Source organism: Pseudorca crassidens, chromosome 2 (assembly GCF_039906515.1).
Source record: "Pseudorca crassidens isolate mPseCra1 chromosome 2, mPseCra1.hap1, whole genome shotgun sequence".
Classification (NCBI taxonomy): Eukaryota; Metazoa; Chordata; class Mammalia; order Artiodactyla; family Delphinidae; genus Pseudorca; species Pseudorca crassidens.
In genome coordinates, this window is record NC_090297.1 from 106,175,919 (window position 1) to 106,191,084 (window position 15,166).

At 42.0% G+C, this 15,166-nt stretch overlaps 1 protein-coding gene across 2 annotated transcripts in view; it reads left to right on the forward strand.

Moving 5' to 3' along the window:
• CHD1L (chromodomain helicase DNA binding protein 1 like) overlaps nucleotides 1–15,166 on the forward strand; it is a 51,285-nt gene that overhangs the window by 18,696 nt on the left and 17,423 nt on the right. For both annotated transcript variants that reach the window (XR_010941038.1, XM_067727506.1), the window contains exons 7-14: nucleotides 243–405; nucleotides 1,954–2,109; nucleotides 2,892–2,984; nucleotides 5,172–5,268; nucleotides 7,397–7,470; nucleotides 7,742–7,852; nucleotides 10,874–10,988; nucleotides 11,851–12,004. Coding sequence is in view for 1 of the 2 variants with exons in the window: in XM_067727506.1 (XP_067583607.1) it covers nucleotides 243–405; nucleotides 1,954–2,109; nucleotides 2,892–2,984; nucleotides 5,172–5,268; nucleotides 7,397–7,470; nucleotides 7,742–7,852; nucleotides 10,874–10,988; nucleotides 11,851–12,004 (963 nt within the window). In the remaining variant the exon portion in view is untranslated. The remainder of the gene's footprint in view (nucleotides 1–242; nucleotides 406–1,953; nucleotides 2,110–2,891; nucleotides 2,985–5,171; nucleotides 5,269–7,396; nucleotides 7,471–7,741; nucleotides 7,853–10,873; nucleotides 10,989–11,850; nucleotides 12,005–15,166) is intronic.

The window sequence follows — 15,166 nt, forward strand, 5'->3', positions numbered from 1 at the left end:
TTTTACTTACCTTATAATGGTATCTCCTTCACAGGATTATTACCCTTTCTTATAGTCGAAACTGAAGAGGTATTATTTCCTACATCAAACAGTTATATACATTTTGAACCTGAGCCTTCTGATTTCATGTCCCTTTAGTCATTTCATTAAATCATGCCTCTCTTTGTAAAGGCTGTGATAGGTAACTCAGTCTTGCTTTCCAGGGTTATGGATTTTTCACTTTCTTTATTTATATATTTGAGTTTTCAGTCGTCTTCAGTCTCCTGTTGACCGGAACTCCCATCCAGAACAGCCTTCGAGAGCTCTACTCTCTCCTCAGTTTTGTGGAGCCTGATCGCTTTTCCAAGGAGCAGGTGGAAGATTTCATTCAGCGTTACCAGGATATTGAGAAAGAGTCTGAGTCAGGTAAGTTCCCTTCTTACAAATCATGCCCAAGAGGTGTGGCCCAGAGACTTCCCTAGTGCATAAGGGTTATAGACAGAAAAGAAAGAGAATCGATAACCAAAGGACACCTTCCGGGGAGATACAGAGCCGCACAAAGGTAAGGTGATGTCAGAGCCCCCCTGCTGTTCCCAACTCCTGCTATTCATGACTCTCTTACTCGTTTGTTACATGATTCTATAGTCGTGCTTATTTGGGTCATTTTCAGAAGAAATAATATCTGCTGATTTGCAGACCTTTTTTTTCCAGCATGTAATTTCTATAAGGACATTGTTAACTTCTCACGCTACTCCCTGAGGCAGAAAAGTACGCGGGTGCTATAGTCTGAAACTGTCATTCAGCTTTCCACAGCACTGGTGTTTCTTTTAACACTGCACCAAAACCAAAAGTCTGGGGTGGATGGTGGTGGAAGTACAGGGGGAAGCCTTCCTTGTTTGTACAATCACCATTTGTAGTCTTCCTCTTGCACCTTTGCCCCCTGCCTCATAGGATTGTCTGTCTACCTCTGTGATATTATCCCAGGATGATTATTCAAAGCAAGTGGTAGGCATGCCAACTAGTGGGTATGTAGCTACTAGGTGAGTGTGAGTTGGAAAGGCTCCTCACAGCAGAGATCGCCACACCACAGGCTGAAATTTACCTGGGGAGCCTGCTCTGATTGTTCCCATATTTAGGGTTGCTAGATAAAATATATGACACCCAGTCACATATTACACAGGACATATTGATATTAAAAAAATTATTTGTTTATCAAATTCAAATTTAACTGGGCACTTGTATTTTTATTTGCCATATCTGGCAATCCTACATGCAGTGGAATTCCAATTTAGGCTAGTTTTCGAAGTTCACGACAGCTGGGGAAGGAACAAGGGCGTTGAAGTCAAAGAACTAAGTTTGAGTGCTAGCAACATTAGAGCCAGCTGTGTGACTTTGGATAAGGGGTTTAATTCCTCTGAGCTTCACTTAACTTAGTTATACAAATAGAGACAATATTACCTATTGCCCTATATTTCTGAGCTGTTATACTGATCAAATGCAAAAGTATCCTGGAAACAGACTAGCTCTGTGCAAATGAGATTATTAGTAAGAATCAGAAGGAGCTGGAAAGAAGAACCCAATGAAGGAAGAAATACTATGAAAAATTACTGTGCTGGCCTGGAACCCAGAATTGGCATGAAAATGAGAAACAAAAATAAATTGTTGTGGGCTTCCCTGGTGGCGCAGTGGTTGAGAGTCCGCCTGCCGATGCAGGGGATGTGGGTTCATGCCCCGGTCCGGGAAGATCCCACATGCCACGGAGTGGCTGGGCCCGTGAGCCATGGCTGCTGAGCCTGCACGTCCGGAGCCTGTGCTCCGCAACGGGAGAGGCCACAACAGTGAGAGGCCCGCATACCGAAAAAAAAAACCCAAAAAAACCAAAAAAAAAACTGTTGTATGTTCTCTAGTAATTCATTGCCTTGGTCTTGCTTTTGTCCCACACTTCTTGTGTGTGTGTGTGTTTCCCTCATACAGCAAGTGAACTATACAAACTCTTGCAGCCATTTCTGCTGAGGCGAGTGAAAGCTGAGGTAGCCACAGAGCTTCCCAAGAAGACGGAAGTAGTGATATACCATGGCATGTCAGCACTGCAGAAAAAATACTACAAGGCCATTTTGATGAAAGACCTAGGTAATCAGAGGGCACTTGTCCATTTAGAAACTAAATGAGGATGTGATTTGCATGCAAGGAAATATTTTATAATCACACTCACTTTGTATAGCAAGACTATGGGATGGAATTTTGTATTCTGAATAATATTCGGGTCAGCTGCAGAGTATCTTTAATATAACTCAGACTTTATTGGTTGGTGCATTTGTGAAATTTCCTCCCCATCCCCCTGCTCCTGGTTTTCCTTATTGCCTTTAGTTAAGCAAACTCTTCTAGGTGTCCCAGTCATGCCTTTCATTTTCCTATCCTGACACAATATTTGCAATATTTAACACATTGCAAAACGTTTCAGTTAAATCATATTGGGTTGGCCAAAAAGTTCGTTTGGGTCTTTCTGAAAGACGTTACCCGAATGAACTTTTTGGCCAGCCCAATACTATCTGGAAGGAATCGGGACTGGGAAGGGAGAGATCGGGATAGACAGATCTCTCAATTTGCACTGTTTTGTCCCTTGGCTCCAGAATAGCAGTTGAAGAAGGAAATTTAGAATTCTGCAAAAGAGTAACAAAGTACCCCCTGAGTTTGTTTTATAGTTAGGCTTCTTTCTTGAAACAAGGTGATGGTTAAGAAAACGTTATATCGATGTGCTATTAATTCTTAATGTGATTCAGTGAAATTTGGGAAGTTAATAATAGGTTTGAAAGATATATTATTGAAATGAGTAAGGTTATGTATGGAAACTTACAGGGTTTTTTCTGTTGTTGTCCAGTAGTCCATCTCTCTCTCTCTTTTTTAAATTTCAGACGCGTTTGAAAATGAGATGGCAAAGAAAGTTAAACTTCAGAATGTCTTGTCCCAGCTTCGAAAGTGTGTGGATCACCCATATTTATTTGATGGTGAGGCAGTGCCCTTTTTTCCCACATTACTTTTTGTTGTCATTTCTGTGGCCAACTTCACAGCAAAATTCTTCAAAAGATTTGCCTATACTTACTGTCTATTTTCCCCCATTTTCTCCTGTTAATTTTTTATGTTGATGTTATCTAATGTATTGTTCATATTCAGATTTCTTCAGTTGTCTCCTAAACATCCCTTATGACTTTGTTTTCTTTTTTCTTTTCTTTTTTTAAAGTAATTTTATTTTTATTTTAGATACAATGGGAAAACACAGGAGAATTTTAATCAGAGGAGTGACATTATCTGATTTACATTTTTTTATTGTTTTGAGCTACAGACACTTAAAAAAGAAACAACAGCAAAAACGAAACAAACAATCCAGCCCCCAAAACAGCAGGTGCAGAAAGGATAACACATCCATCCCCCATCCCCTCCCACCATGAAGACTTCCTCCCTTTGCTGGGAGGAGAGTGACATGGTTATACTCAAGGGCAGAAATTGGAGAATGAGAGAATCCTGTACAAATAGGCCTTGTTAAACACAATTCTCATTCTCCTTAGCCTTTCCCACATAGTGTGGTTCCTTTTTCACAATTGCCTCTCTTTGTTCAGCACAATAGAAAAGTGTTTAAATTTTGCCACTTTTCTGGGTCTTTTCTTCATTTCCTTAGGAGAGCTCCCTGTGTCATGTAAAAACTTATGGGAAATAATGTGTATACTTCTCTCCTGTGAATCTGTCTCGTGTCTGTCTTTTTTTTAAATTCAAGATCTAGTCATAGATCATGCATTGCATTTGTCTTTTTTTTTTTTTTTTTTTTCGGTACACGGGCCTCTCACTGTTGTGGCCTCTCCCATTGCGGAGCACAGGCTTCGGACGTGCGGGCTCAGCGGCCATGGCTCACAGGCCCAACCGCTCCGCGGCATGTGGGATCTTCCCGGACCGGGGCACGAACCCGTGTCCCCTGCATCGGCAGGCGGACTCTCAACCACTGTGCCACCAGGAAAGCCCTTTTTGTCATTTTTTAAAAATTTAATTCACTTATACTTTTGAAGAATCAGGGCAGGTTGTTTTGTGGGATGTCTCATAATCTAAATTTATCTGATCATTTCTTTCTTTTTTTAACATCTTTATCGGAGTATAATTGCTTTACAGTGTTGTGTTAGTTTCTGCTCTATAACAAAGTGAATCATTATCTGATCATTTCTTTATGATTGGAGGCGCCTTGGTCTTGAACCCACTTGTTGAGCCTTTTATCACTACCATTCCTAGTTCACCAGTGGTCTCCGAGTGGCTCAACCAATAGTTGTCAGTTCACATTTTAATTAACCTCTCAAAACCTTGACGTAATTGATTGCGTCTTGAGACACCTTTATCCTTTGGCTTCTGGGACACTACTTTCTCTCGCTTTTCCACCTGCCTTACATCTGCTCCTTCTCAGCCTCCTTTGCTGCTCCCCTTTCATCTTATGGATGTCTGTGAATTTCCCTCTTAAGTGCTACTTTAGTTGCATTCTATACATTTTGGTATGTAGTGTTTTCATGTTCATTCAAAAAAAATTTTTTTTTTTAAATTCACTCTGATTGGTAGCCTTTGGGACCATTCCAGACTTTTTGTGGCTCTGAGGGCTCTGTTATTGATAGGATCAGTGTGGAGGGTTTGCCAAGTCATCTTAAGGAAGTCTTTGCCAAGTAGCAGTATGAATTGTTTTAAAATGTCACAGAATCTTAATTAGGTGCATATCAGAGCTTTTTTTTTTTTTTAAGAGATGGTGCATTGGGAACATGTAGATTTTGAAGGAAGCCCTCTAGGTTATTCTACTATCCCCACCTTGAGAATGACTCATTTATACATCTAAGCCTATTTCTTGATTTGTTTTCTAGAGTGAGAGCCTGAAGATGTCGATTTTGGGTCTCTCTGGTCTTTAGCATCAGCTTCCTAAAGAGTGGGTTTCTTCCTTGGGTAAACATTTCTTAGGCATATTGGGTGTGCCAGGCTCTGTGATTGGTGTTAGGCAGTGCTGAGATCATCATGTAAAAAATAATTATGAAATGCCTCAAAGAGATATGAGACTTGGGCCCTTTATCAGTTAGAAGGAGCTTGGCCTCTCTGTAGCCTCGGCTATCGGCTTTTCTGTTCAGTCTGCCCTGACTGGGGACACATTTACGGGGAGTGGGTTCTTTCTTTTCCAGGTGTGGAACCAGAGCCTTTTGAAATTGGAGGTCACCTGATCGAGGCCAGTGGGAAACTTCACCTTCTGGATAAGCTGCTGGCATTCCTGTATTCCAAGTAGGTGGTAGTTTCATATTTTCTGCTCTGAGCTGGTGACTGTTAAAACCAGAATAAGGAACAACTCACTGGTTTCTTGAGACTAATCCCAATTCTCCTTTTTTCAAGACCCTGATTCAGGTTCCATCTTCTCTGCAACTACAACCACCCCCCCCCCATTCCATTCCATCCCATCCCACACCATCCCCTCCATAATCATCCTTTCCTTTCCTGATTTCATACAGCACTTAGGATCCTAATCCAGTGCTTGGCAATGTGCTGCCTTAATCTGCTGTCTGGTTAATTGCTGTATATTAACCATCTCACTCCAGCTGTATTGTTTAGTTCCACAGGGACAGAGATAACATCAAGCATTTCTTGTTTCATTTCCTGCTGGTACCTTGCATTGAATTGGCACATAATAAGTGCTTAGTAAATATGTACTTCTGTTAACTGTGGGGCTTGGTTTGAACCCAGGGAGAACTTGGGGACTTTCCCTGAGACATGAGTCGGGCATCGGATGACCGAGTCCCTTCTGGAGCCTCTACAGGTTCTGCTAAGTGTTCAGTGGCCTGGTGTCCAGCCTGTATCTGATCTTTCTGATCCCCAGAGGGACAGAGGAGTCTAGAAAAATCCTAGTTTCCCAAGGATTTCAAAGTTATCCCTTAGGGACAACTGACCCAAGTAGGACTGAACCAACCTAAAACCTCAGATTTGGCAAAACTGTCCAGCATTAGGAATGTGCAAGTCAAATAACTGCACATCTTACTATATTTTATTGGCTATGATGTATCTACTCTAAGTGTCTTAGTGTTGGAGAAGGACCTGTAAATATCTTCTCTCCAACCTTTTCCTTTCACAGGTGATGAAACAGGCCCAGAGAAGTTGTGTGGCTTGTCTGAGGCCACCACAGCTAGCAGATGACAGAGATGGGATTAGAACTGAGGTCCTCAATTTTAAGTTCAGTGCGATTTCTACCAATCTGGGACTAGAGCCTTGAAGGAGTCGTTCATAATTGTTCATCTACACCCATTGCAAAATCAGATTAAGTTAGTTTTCCTGATGAGAATGTTGTTTTGACAGTGCTGTGCTTCTTTGTTTACACAAACTTTTTCTCTTTTTCATTAGTTATCTACTTTATACATAGTATCAATAGTGTATGTATGTCAATCCCAATCTTCCAATTCATCCCACCCCTCCCTTTCCCCCTTTGGTGTCCATATGTTTGTTCTCTACGTCTGTGTCTCTATTTCTGCTTTGCCAATAAGATACCATTTTTCTAGATTCCACATATATTTGTTAATATACGATACTTGTTTTTCTCGTTTTGACTTACTTCACTCTCTATGATGGTCAAATAATGGCTGATAGCATGGGGCTCTAAGCTTGACTTTGTTTTTTGTTTGTTTGTTTTGGTCGCGCTGCGCAGCTTATGGGATCTTAGTTCCTCAACCAGCAGTGAAAGCACAGAGTCCTAACCACTGGACCGCCAGGGAATTTCCTTGAATTTGTTCTTGACTTAATCCATTTTAACCTCCTCCTTTCCTCTCTCCTCTCCCTACGTAAATTTTCTCATGCATCACATGGGATATGAGATGCCACCTGCCCCTTGCTTCTCTAAAGTGATGTTTCTCAGAATTTTTAACCAATAACGCTCTACATTGAAAGGATAGTAACTTTCACCCCCAAGTAGAGAAGAGCTATAGATTGCCAACCACAAGCTCTTTAGGGTTATCAATTTTCGTTTTGTTTTTTGTACCTTTGAATTTTGCATTTTTCTCTTCACAGATCTTTTTTATTTTGCTGTTAAAAGTGTATATTTCTTTCCATTTAGTATTTGACATCCTAGAAAGAGGTGTCTTGGTTATCCAGTCTTCCTACACCCTCTGGTGCATTGACACATGCTCCTGGGAATATCCCCACTCTAGTTTGAGAACTGCTCTAAGGATACAGCTACATGTGCAGTTATATCCTTACATAAAGCATTTTGCATTACTGAAGAAATCTCTGTAAATGATTATGACATTTATATTTCTGCTTCAGTATTTCATTTCTTTATAAACTTGCATTCTTTGGTAAGTGTCACCTGAGCGAAACCCACCTTAAATACTATCACAGTTGGCAGTTTTCCTTTTCTTTTTCTTGCCAGGGGCCATCGAGTTTTACTTTTCTCCCAGATGACCCAGATGTTGGATATTCTCCAAGACTACATGGATTATAGAGGTGACATCCCTTGACCACTACATTGCTCAAGACTTTTAGACTTTTAACAGTCCAGATAGGCCCCTGAAGAGTTACCTGGGGTGTGGGGCTGTTACAGAGGAAAGCAGTGTAAGAACATTATTCAGAACCAAAGGAAGATTGCTTACAGTAGGGGCATGCCTGTATATGAGAAGGGACAAATTAGCATTTGGTTTTGAGCTGACAGTGTTTAATTCCACAGAGAATACTTGGAAATGGTTAATGTTTTTCTGTTTTCCCCCTCTGTGTGAAGGCTACAGCTATGAGCGTGTGGATGGCTCCGTGAGAGGAGAAGAGAGACACCTGGCCATCAAGAACTTTGGACAGCAGCCCATCTTTATTTTTCTCCTGAGTACCAGGGCAGGTAGGCCGCATAGACACTGACCAAAGCAGACAAATAAGGGGTGACATGGTACCTTTACATCCTAACCATTAGTATGTTTTTCCTTAATTCTCTGAAAGGTGAGGTTATTACTGAGGAGTGTAAAAAAGGGGAAACTGAGGCAGATGACATCAGTTTATCTAGGTGCTGGACTTCTAGCATGGTGTTCTTTTCTATCCAACTGATCTAAGCTTTCATCTCATCAAGGAAGTAGGCTAAAACCTGGGGTCATTGGAAAGTAATTCTAATCTGCTTTGACTATTGACCTGGGATCATCCTGAAAGATTTCTATGATTTTCTGCAAAATTTTAGTCACATTTGATAGAGACAGCTTACCTTCCCAGCCATGAAATGAGATAGCAACCTGTCTACTAGTTGTCCTTCCTACAAGTAGCTCTTGAATAGTGTTGTAAAAGCTTAATAAAAATCTAGTATTAAAAAATGTGAGGGCTTTCCTGGTGGCGCAGTGGTTGAGAGTCCGCCTGCCGATACAGGGGACATGGGTTCGTGCCCCGGTCTGGGAAGATCCCACATGCCGCGGAGTGGCTGGGCCCGTGAGCCATGGCCGCTGAGCCTGCGCGTCCGGAGCCTGGGCTCCGTAACGGGAGAGGCCACAACAGTGAGAGGTCCGCGTCCCGCAAAAAAAAAAAAAAAAAAAAAAAAATGTGATAGTGAAATTGCCAGCTTGTTAGAATTATTTATAACATTGCCTGTATAAACTTGTTAAAAATATTATACATGACATTTATAGTGTTTTACCAGTTACAGAATGTTTTCATTTCTTTAAATAATACGACATCAGCTCTTAGAGATGAAATTATTCTCATGTCATGGAACAAGCCAGACCTTAAGTTAGTTTTAAACTCATAGAATCTTAAGTTTCATTATTTTATTTTTTGTAGACCTAAATCTTGATGGAATAGATGCAGGAGCTCTGAAGGGATATGTGTCCTCTATAAATAAAGGGAGATCAATATCTTTATGAGAAGAGAGTTCAGGCTTACTTAGTAAGCATTTATTAAGCGCCTAGTACTATAGGGTATAAAAAAGAAGTGTTAGATATACTCCTTGACCACAAGGAGATTGTTCTGCCTGTGTACGTCTCACCTCTGTATTGTGAAGATCTGGTCAGATTCATTTGACCCCACTCACTTCCAAGATCATCGACTGCACCCTGAATCTCAGCCATTTGTTCCTGTCATTAGTTGTCTCAGGGGTAGACTTAGGAGAGACCGAAAGGATCAGGGCAAACATCATCACTGTTGGGAAAACAGCCCTATTTATGCTTTACTGATTTCATCATCTTCATATTCAGAGAGCAGCATTGTTTGAAACGTCTAAAATTAGGAAGAAAGAGATCTCTGCTTTTCAGCTAATCTCCTTGGAGTTCTCAGAATTAGTTGAAACACAGTGATCTTTTAGAAGCCAAAGCAGTTCTGGACATGAGTCTTTTCCAAACACTGTCCTGTTTGCTCTTGCTTTTTAGCTGTAGATTTGCATCATTATCATTTATTCAGCAGTTTCCCTCCAACTTTCAAATATTTCTGATTGAGTCATATCGCCACCAGGTGGCAGTGATAGCTCATGAATATGTCCCAAAGAAGTCTGGCTACAACTTATTTATAAAATATCGCCCCTTCATGAAGAAGAGTTGAACTTAGGCAACATTAACGCAAGAAGAAGAAGAAAATTTTTAGGGAGCACACTTTAATGAAAGAAGTGCCTGGGAGGTATTATGGAATAGTGGGTAAAAATCATAGGCTCTGGAGCCAGACCATGTGGCACTGAATCTGGTACTTTCTCTTTCCAGCTGTGCAACTTCCAGTAAATCCCTTAACCTCTCTGTGCTTCCATTTCAACATCTATAAAATGAGCATAATAACAGTAACTGCTCATAGGATTGTTGCGAGGATTAAAGGAGTTAATATATGTAAAGTGCTTATTAAAACAGTGCCTGGCAAGGAGTAAAGCACAGCACCCGGGTAGCCATCATTATTACTAAGTATAATTTAGCATCTCGCAGTAATCAGTCTTTATTATCTCTTTATTCCAACTTTAATTTTACATGAAGTGTTTAATTAGAATATTCCTGCCTGGCTTGTCTTGAGATCCAGCATAGAGACAGTAGCCTGTCTCAAAAGTTAGTCCTTAATTTTGGCTCTTGGAACAAGCCGTTTCAGGCTTGCTTGTTTCAGCAACGAGCTGTAACGACCCTGCAAAGAGGGAGTCAGTTTTGTACTTGTTTCCACATTAATCAAAGAGAAGGCTGTAATTTGCCTTCATGGTTCTCTTAATTAATTCCTGTAGTCCAAGGAGCCTCCCCAGCCCTTTTCTTACAGCGCTGAAGAAAGACCGGAAAGTTGTCCCAGGGAGTGTTCTTGTCCTTTGGTTGGTTTTGTTACCTTGTCTTTGATTAATGTGGAAACACATACAGAAGAGACTTAACTGAAGTTTTCTCCAGTCAGAGGGAGGTAGCTTCCCCGCTCCTCTCGGGAGTGTAATAAATGACATCCCCTCTTCTCATTAACTTGTATCAGGGGTCTTACTGCTTAGTTGTACCTTGCAATGGATGTTAAGAGCTCTTCTCTTAATGTTGCCCACAGCAGACCTCACTCATACTTAAAACTGGTTCTGAAAGAGCATGTGGCCTTTTCTATAGACGATTCTAAACAAATTGCAATGAAGATTTTTAAACAGAAGAGATTTAAGATGGCTTCAGGGCATGAACTTAAGTACCCACTTTTGCTCCTTACCCCTGCTGCCCTCATTCTGTTACTTTCAGTCGTTAAACTTTCCCAAGTCAGGTGATAGGAGCCCAGGTAGGACTTTTAACCACTACAAGGCTCTGTCTGGAGTTGGGGATGGGGGTGTCAGTTTGAAGGATGAAGCCAATTGTTTTGGCTGCTCTCAATTTATCAATCTGGCCACTGTAGCCTTGCGTCTTTATTGTCTGGTCCCTAGCCCACGTGCTGCTGATAACATTCTTTTTTGCATTGTTTTCAGGTGGAGTTGGCATGAACTTAACGGCAGCAGATACCGTTATTTTTGTTGACAGTGATTTCAATCCGCAGAATGACTTGCAAGCAGCTGCCAGGGCTCACCGAATTGGCCAGAACAAGTGAGAGATTTAAGCATAGCACGGTTCCACTTCCTTGGCTCCTGAGCAGTTCTGGGTTGGGGAGGAAGGTGAAGAGTGTGGGCCGGTGACAGGCCTAGACTGGAGGGCGAGAGACCGCTACGTTTTAGCCCAGCTCTGTTGCTCACTCACGAGTAGTACTGGGATGGGCATGTTATCATTCCATACTTGCTCTGTTAAAAAGAGCAAAGTCGGGCTTCCCTGGTGGCGCAGTGGTTGAGAGTCCGCCTGCCGATGCAGGGGACATGGGTTCGTGCCCCGGTTCGGGAAGATCCCACATGCCGCGGAGCGGCTGGGCCCGTGAGCCGTGGCCGCTGAGCCTGCGCGTCCGGAGCCTGTGCTCCGCAACGGGAGAGGCCACAACAGTGAGAGGCCCGCGTACCGCAAAAAAAAAAAAAAAAAAAAAAAAGAGCAAAGTCAAATTGTGAAAGGACTAGAAGGAAGCTTTAGAAGTTATTTATCTCATCCTTCCTGAGTTAAGGTCTAATTCAGTTAAAAAATGAAGTTATGGCTTTATGGAGCTAAGCTAAAAAGATAAGTCTTACCCTTTGGCCTGAGGATGATTTAGATCTCCCAAAAGTTTTCCTCCACCACAGATAAGGAACCCCAGTTATGGCCATCTCATCATCCCTCCCTTGACTTTTTTGGAAAGGTTCAGTGAGAATTAGAGGCCGGATCTGTCTAACAAATGCTCGGGTTCAGATACAACCACTTCCCTTTAGTTGTACCCTGAACATGGCATTTTGGGTTTGTTTTCTTTTAGGTGTATTGACTGTGCATGCTTGTGCCCTTCTTTGCAGACCCTTCTATGTTAGCGCATTGCTTTCCTTTGACTTCTGTACAGGTCCGTTAAAGTCATTCGGCTGATTGGCCGAGACACTGTGGAAGAAATAGTCTGTAGGAAAGCAGCCTCCAAGCTGCAGCTCACCAACACCATCATAGAAGGGGGCCATTTTACTCTGGGAGCCCAGAAACCTGCTGCGCATGCTGACCTCCAGGTAAAACATATTCTTCACTTTAGAATGTGTCCTGGTTTTAGTCGGTGCTCCTGTGGATGAGAAAGTAAATGAATTAACCACCTACTCTCCCCAACCACACATTTGTTCTCTGGCCAAATTCCTACCGGCCATCGTATCTACTGCGTGCAAGCTGCTGTGGGAGCTAAAATGAATCTGATATATAAAGGCGGAAAAATACAGAACGAGGATGGGCTTTGGATCCCTCTGCTTGGATTCAAATCCAAGCCTTGCCACTTATTGGCTGAGTGGCTTTGAGCAGATCTCTTAACCTTTGTTTTTCTAAAAGTGAGGATACCACAAGTTACCTCGGGGCCTTGAGAATTAGATGAACAGCTCAGCATAATAAATAATGATTAATCTCATACCTCCATCTTAACCCCAGACCCTTTGATTAGCACTCTACATCACCTTCTTCATATTCAGAGGAAGGTGGACAAGATCAGGAATTCAAAATTATGCCATAGCAAAAATAGACGAAAGAACTAGAGTTAATTGCTTAAAGAAGGGGACGCAGGATAGGAAGCAAGTGCTGGCTTGGAAGACTTTAGAAAAAGCTGTCTTCTGGAAGAGGGCTTAGCGATATTCTGTAGCAGCCCTTGGGTTAAAACTGGAACCCATATTACGATATATCCCAGGTTCTCCCATTTTGACCCAGGGATGAGGGGCTGGAAGCGGAGAGACCAACTCCTAGGAGACTGGAAAGATCCAGGTGTGAAGTGAGTAATAGACCTTTGACGGGCCGTAGCAGTGGGAGGGTCTGGAGTGAGCAACGTTACAAAAGAAGAAATGACAGGAGTCGGCTGCTTAGAGGTGGGAAGCTAGGGAGATGGAAAATTCAAAGATGTCTGTAAGGTCTTAAGCCTGGATGATGAGGATAGAAATTAGGAAGATAGAAGGTAGGCAGAGTTTTAGGAAGGGAAGGTAATCTACGCTTTAATCAACAGAGTTTGCAGTAAAAAATAAAATATAAACAAAACTATTATTAGAGGAAAACTCAGAGACAAAAATTTCATTTGCAAAAGTTTGTAAGAGAGTAGGCTTTAAAGGAACTAGTTTATCAAACAGAAAATATCAAGACAACAAGTATTTAGAGGAAAAAAAAAGTTAAACACTATTATAAGCAGAATTACCCAGTTTACAGTTAGTCTGGTTAAAGAAAACATTTTCTCACATGGCTATCATATCCACAAAGACCAGTGCATATCTTTACATCAGCTTTGCAAAAGACAGGGCTCACATTGGTTTTGTTAGTGAGTTGGTAACTTACAGGAAAGGCTCAAGGTTTCTTTTATTTTAGGTCTAGAACTAGAAAGTATCCCTGGGTTTTATGCATTTACTTGTTTGATTTTTGTTTATCTCAAGGTGCAAAGTGTGTTTTTTTTCTTTCTCTGTTCTTCCTTTGGTTCCCAATTGATGTGTGCACGCTTATCCATGCTGGTGGCAGGGCCGACTGTACGTATTTTTTTCACATTATCCAAAAGGCAGTTACAAATGTAAGATGAAAGCTTGAGAGAGAGGTAGGGACAGACTGCAGAGACTCTTAAATATAGTTCTTCATGCACGAGTTCTCCCATAGAACCTTGAGAGTGACAAGTTCAGCATGGGTCTGGTGGTGGGAATAGATGGCGGAGCCTTGGAGTGCCCACATTCTGGGTGTGGGAGGAGGAGGGGTTGTCAGTGAGAAGTTGGAACTCTCTCCCAGTGCAGGAGGGGCTTGGGATTCAGTCGGGGTGTCCTTGTGATGCGGGCTGCTGGGCATGTCCATGTGATTGAGTAGACATGCCTCTGTGCTGTGGGCCAAATACTAGTGGGAACATAGACCCCTGGCTATTTGAGAGGGGCTCTGTCGGAATCTTGCCCAGCTTGGAAGGTGGTTATCAGAAGGTTACGTTCTGGCTCTAATGTCTGATTTCTCTCTTCCCTGCCAAGACTCTGCAAGTTATCTCTTTGGTTGCCAAAAGCAAAGGTAACAACCCAATGCCCTTGTCTCAGAAGAAAGCAGAGTTTGTTTGTAAAATAAAAAGAATCCAATAGTAAAAGATGTAACTGTTGTTTAGTAAATTTAAAAAGTATAGGATCCTGAAGTCCTCAAGGAAGGAAGGTTTGTTATCCTGCAGGAGGAACGTAATAGAAACAGAGAGAGGCAGATGCAGATGTAGTGAACATTTATTGAACGCTTACTGTGTGCTAAGTATCATATGAAGTGCTTCTCTCCGATTGTTTCCGTGAATATGAATAACGAGAATGCGGTAGGCACTCTCTTTATTCCTATTTTGAATAATTTGCCCTAGGACACTCATTTATTAGGACGCCAATCCAAGTACTCTCTAACTTCCAAGCACATGCCGTTAATTACTGTAATATATTGCTCCTCTAAAAACACAGGTAGTCCCTTGGTGACTGAGACACCTCACAAGTGAAAGCATAAATGTAAGGTAGACTGAAGGGAGTGTCCCAGGACGGACCAGTCGTTTTCATAAATAGTTGGCTTTCTTCTGTTTTTGGTGCCAGTCGCCTTGTTATATATGTCCAGGTTAAAGATCAGTGTATCCAGGTTTGTTTGATGCTTAGGTGAGCTGCCTAAATTTTTTTCAAGCTGATACAGAATACATTAAGATTTCCAAGTTACTCACAAAATACACCATCTGGAGATAACTGACCCAGTCTAAAGAGGCAAGATGCAAATGAGCCAAGATGTGAATGCGGCTTGGTTCGGGGTCTCAGAGTGATCACTTAGGGAAGTACAGAGTTGGAAGTAGGAAGCTAAAGCCAGGAAAGATGATCTGAACGTTTTAGGTGGTTCCTGCAGCCCTAGGGATAGGCTGAGGGTACATTAGAGAGAAGGAAAGAGAAGCAGGGTAGTGCAATGCTAGAGGAATGTCCAGCAGCATTAGAATTGAGAAAGGGCTTTCAGGTCTAGTGGTTGGGAGTTGTTACTGGTCTTTGTGAAGGCGTTTTCCATAGAGCACTGCGGCAGGAACAAAATTGCCAAAGGAAAGAAGTCACTTAAGAAGTACCCCATGTCGCCCTCTCGTTCCAAGAAGTTTGGCAGTGGAAGGGATGGGAGAGTAGCTAACGGGGTCTGTGACTTCTCATGTGGCTGCTGGGATTGCCTGTGAAAAAGACTCCATGAGAAGTGCT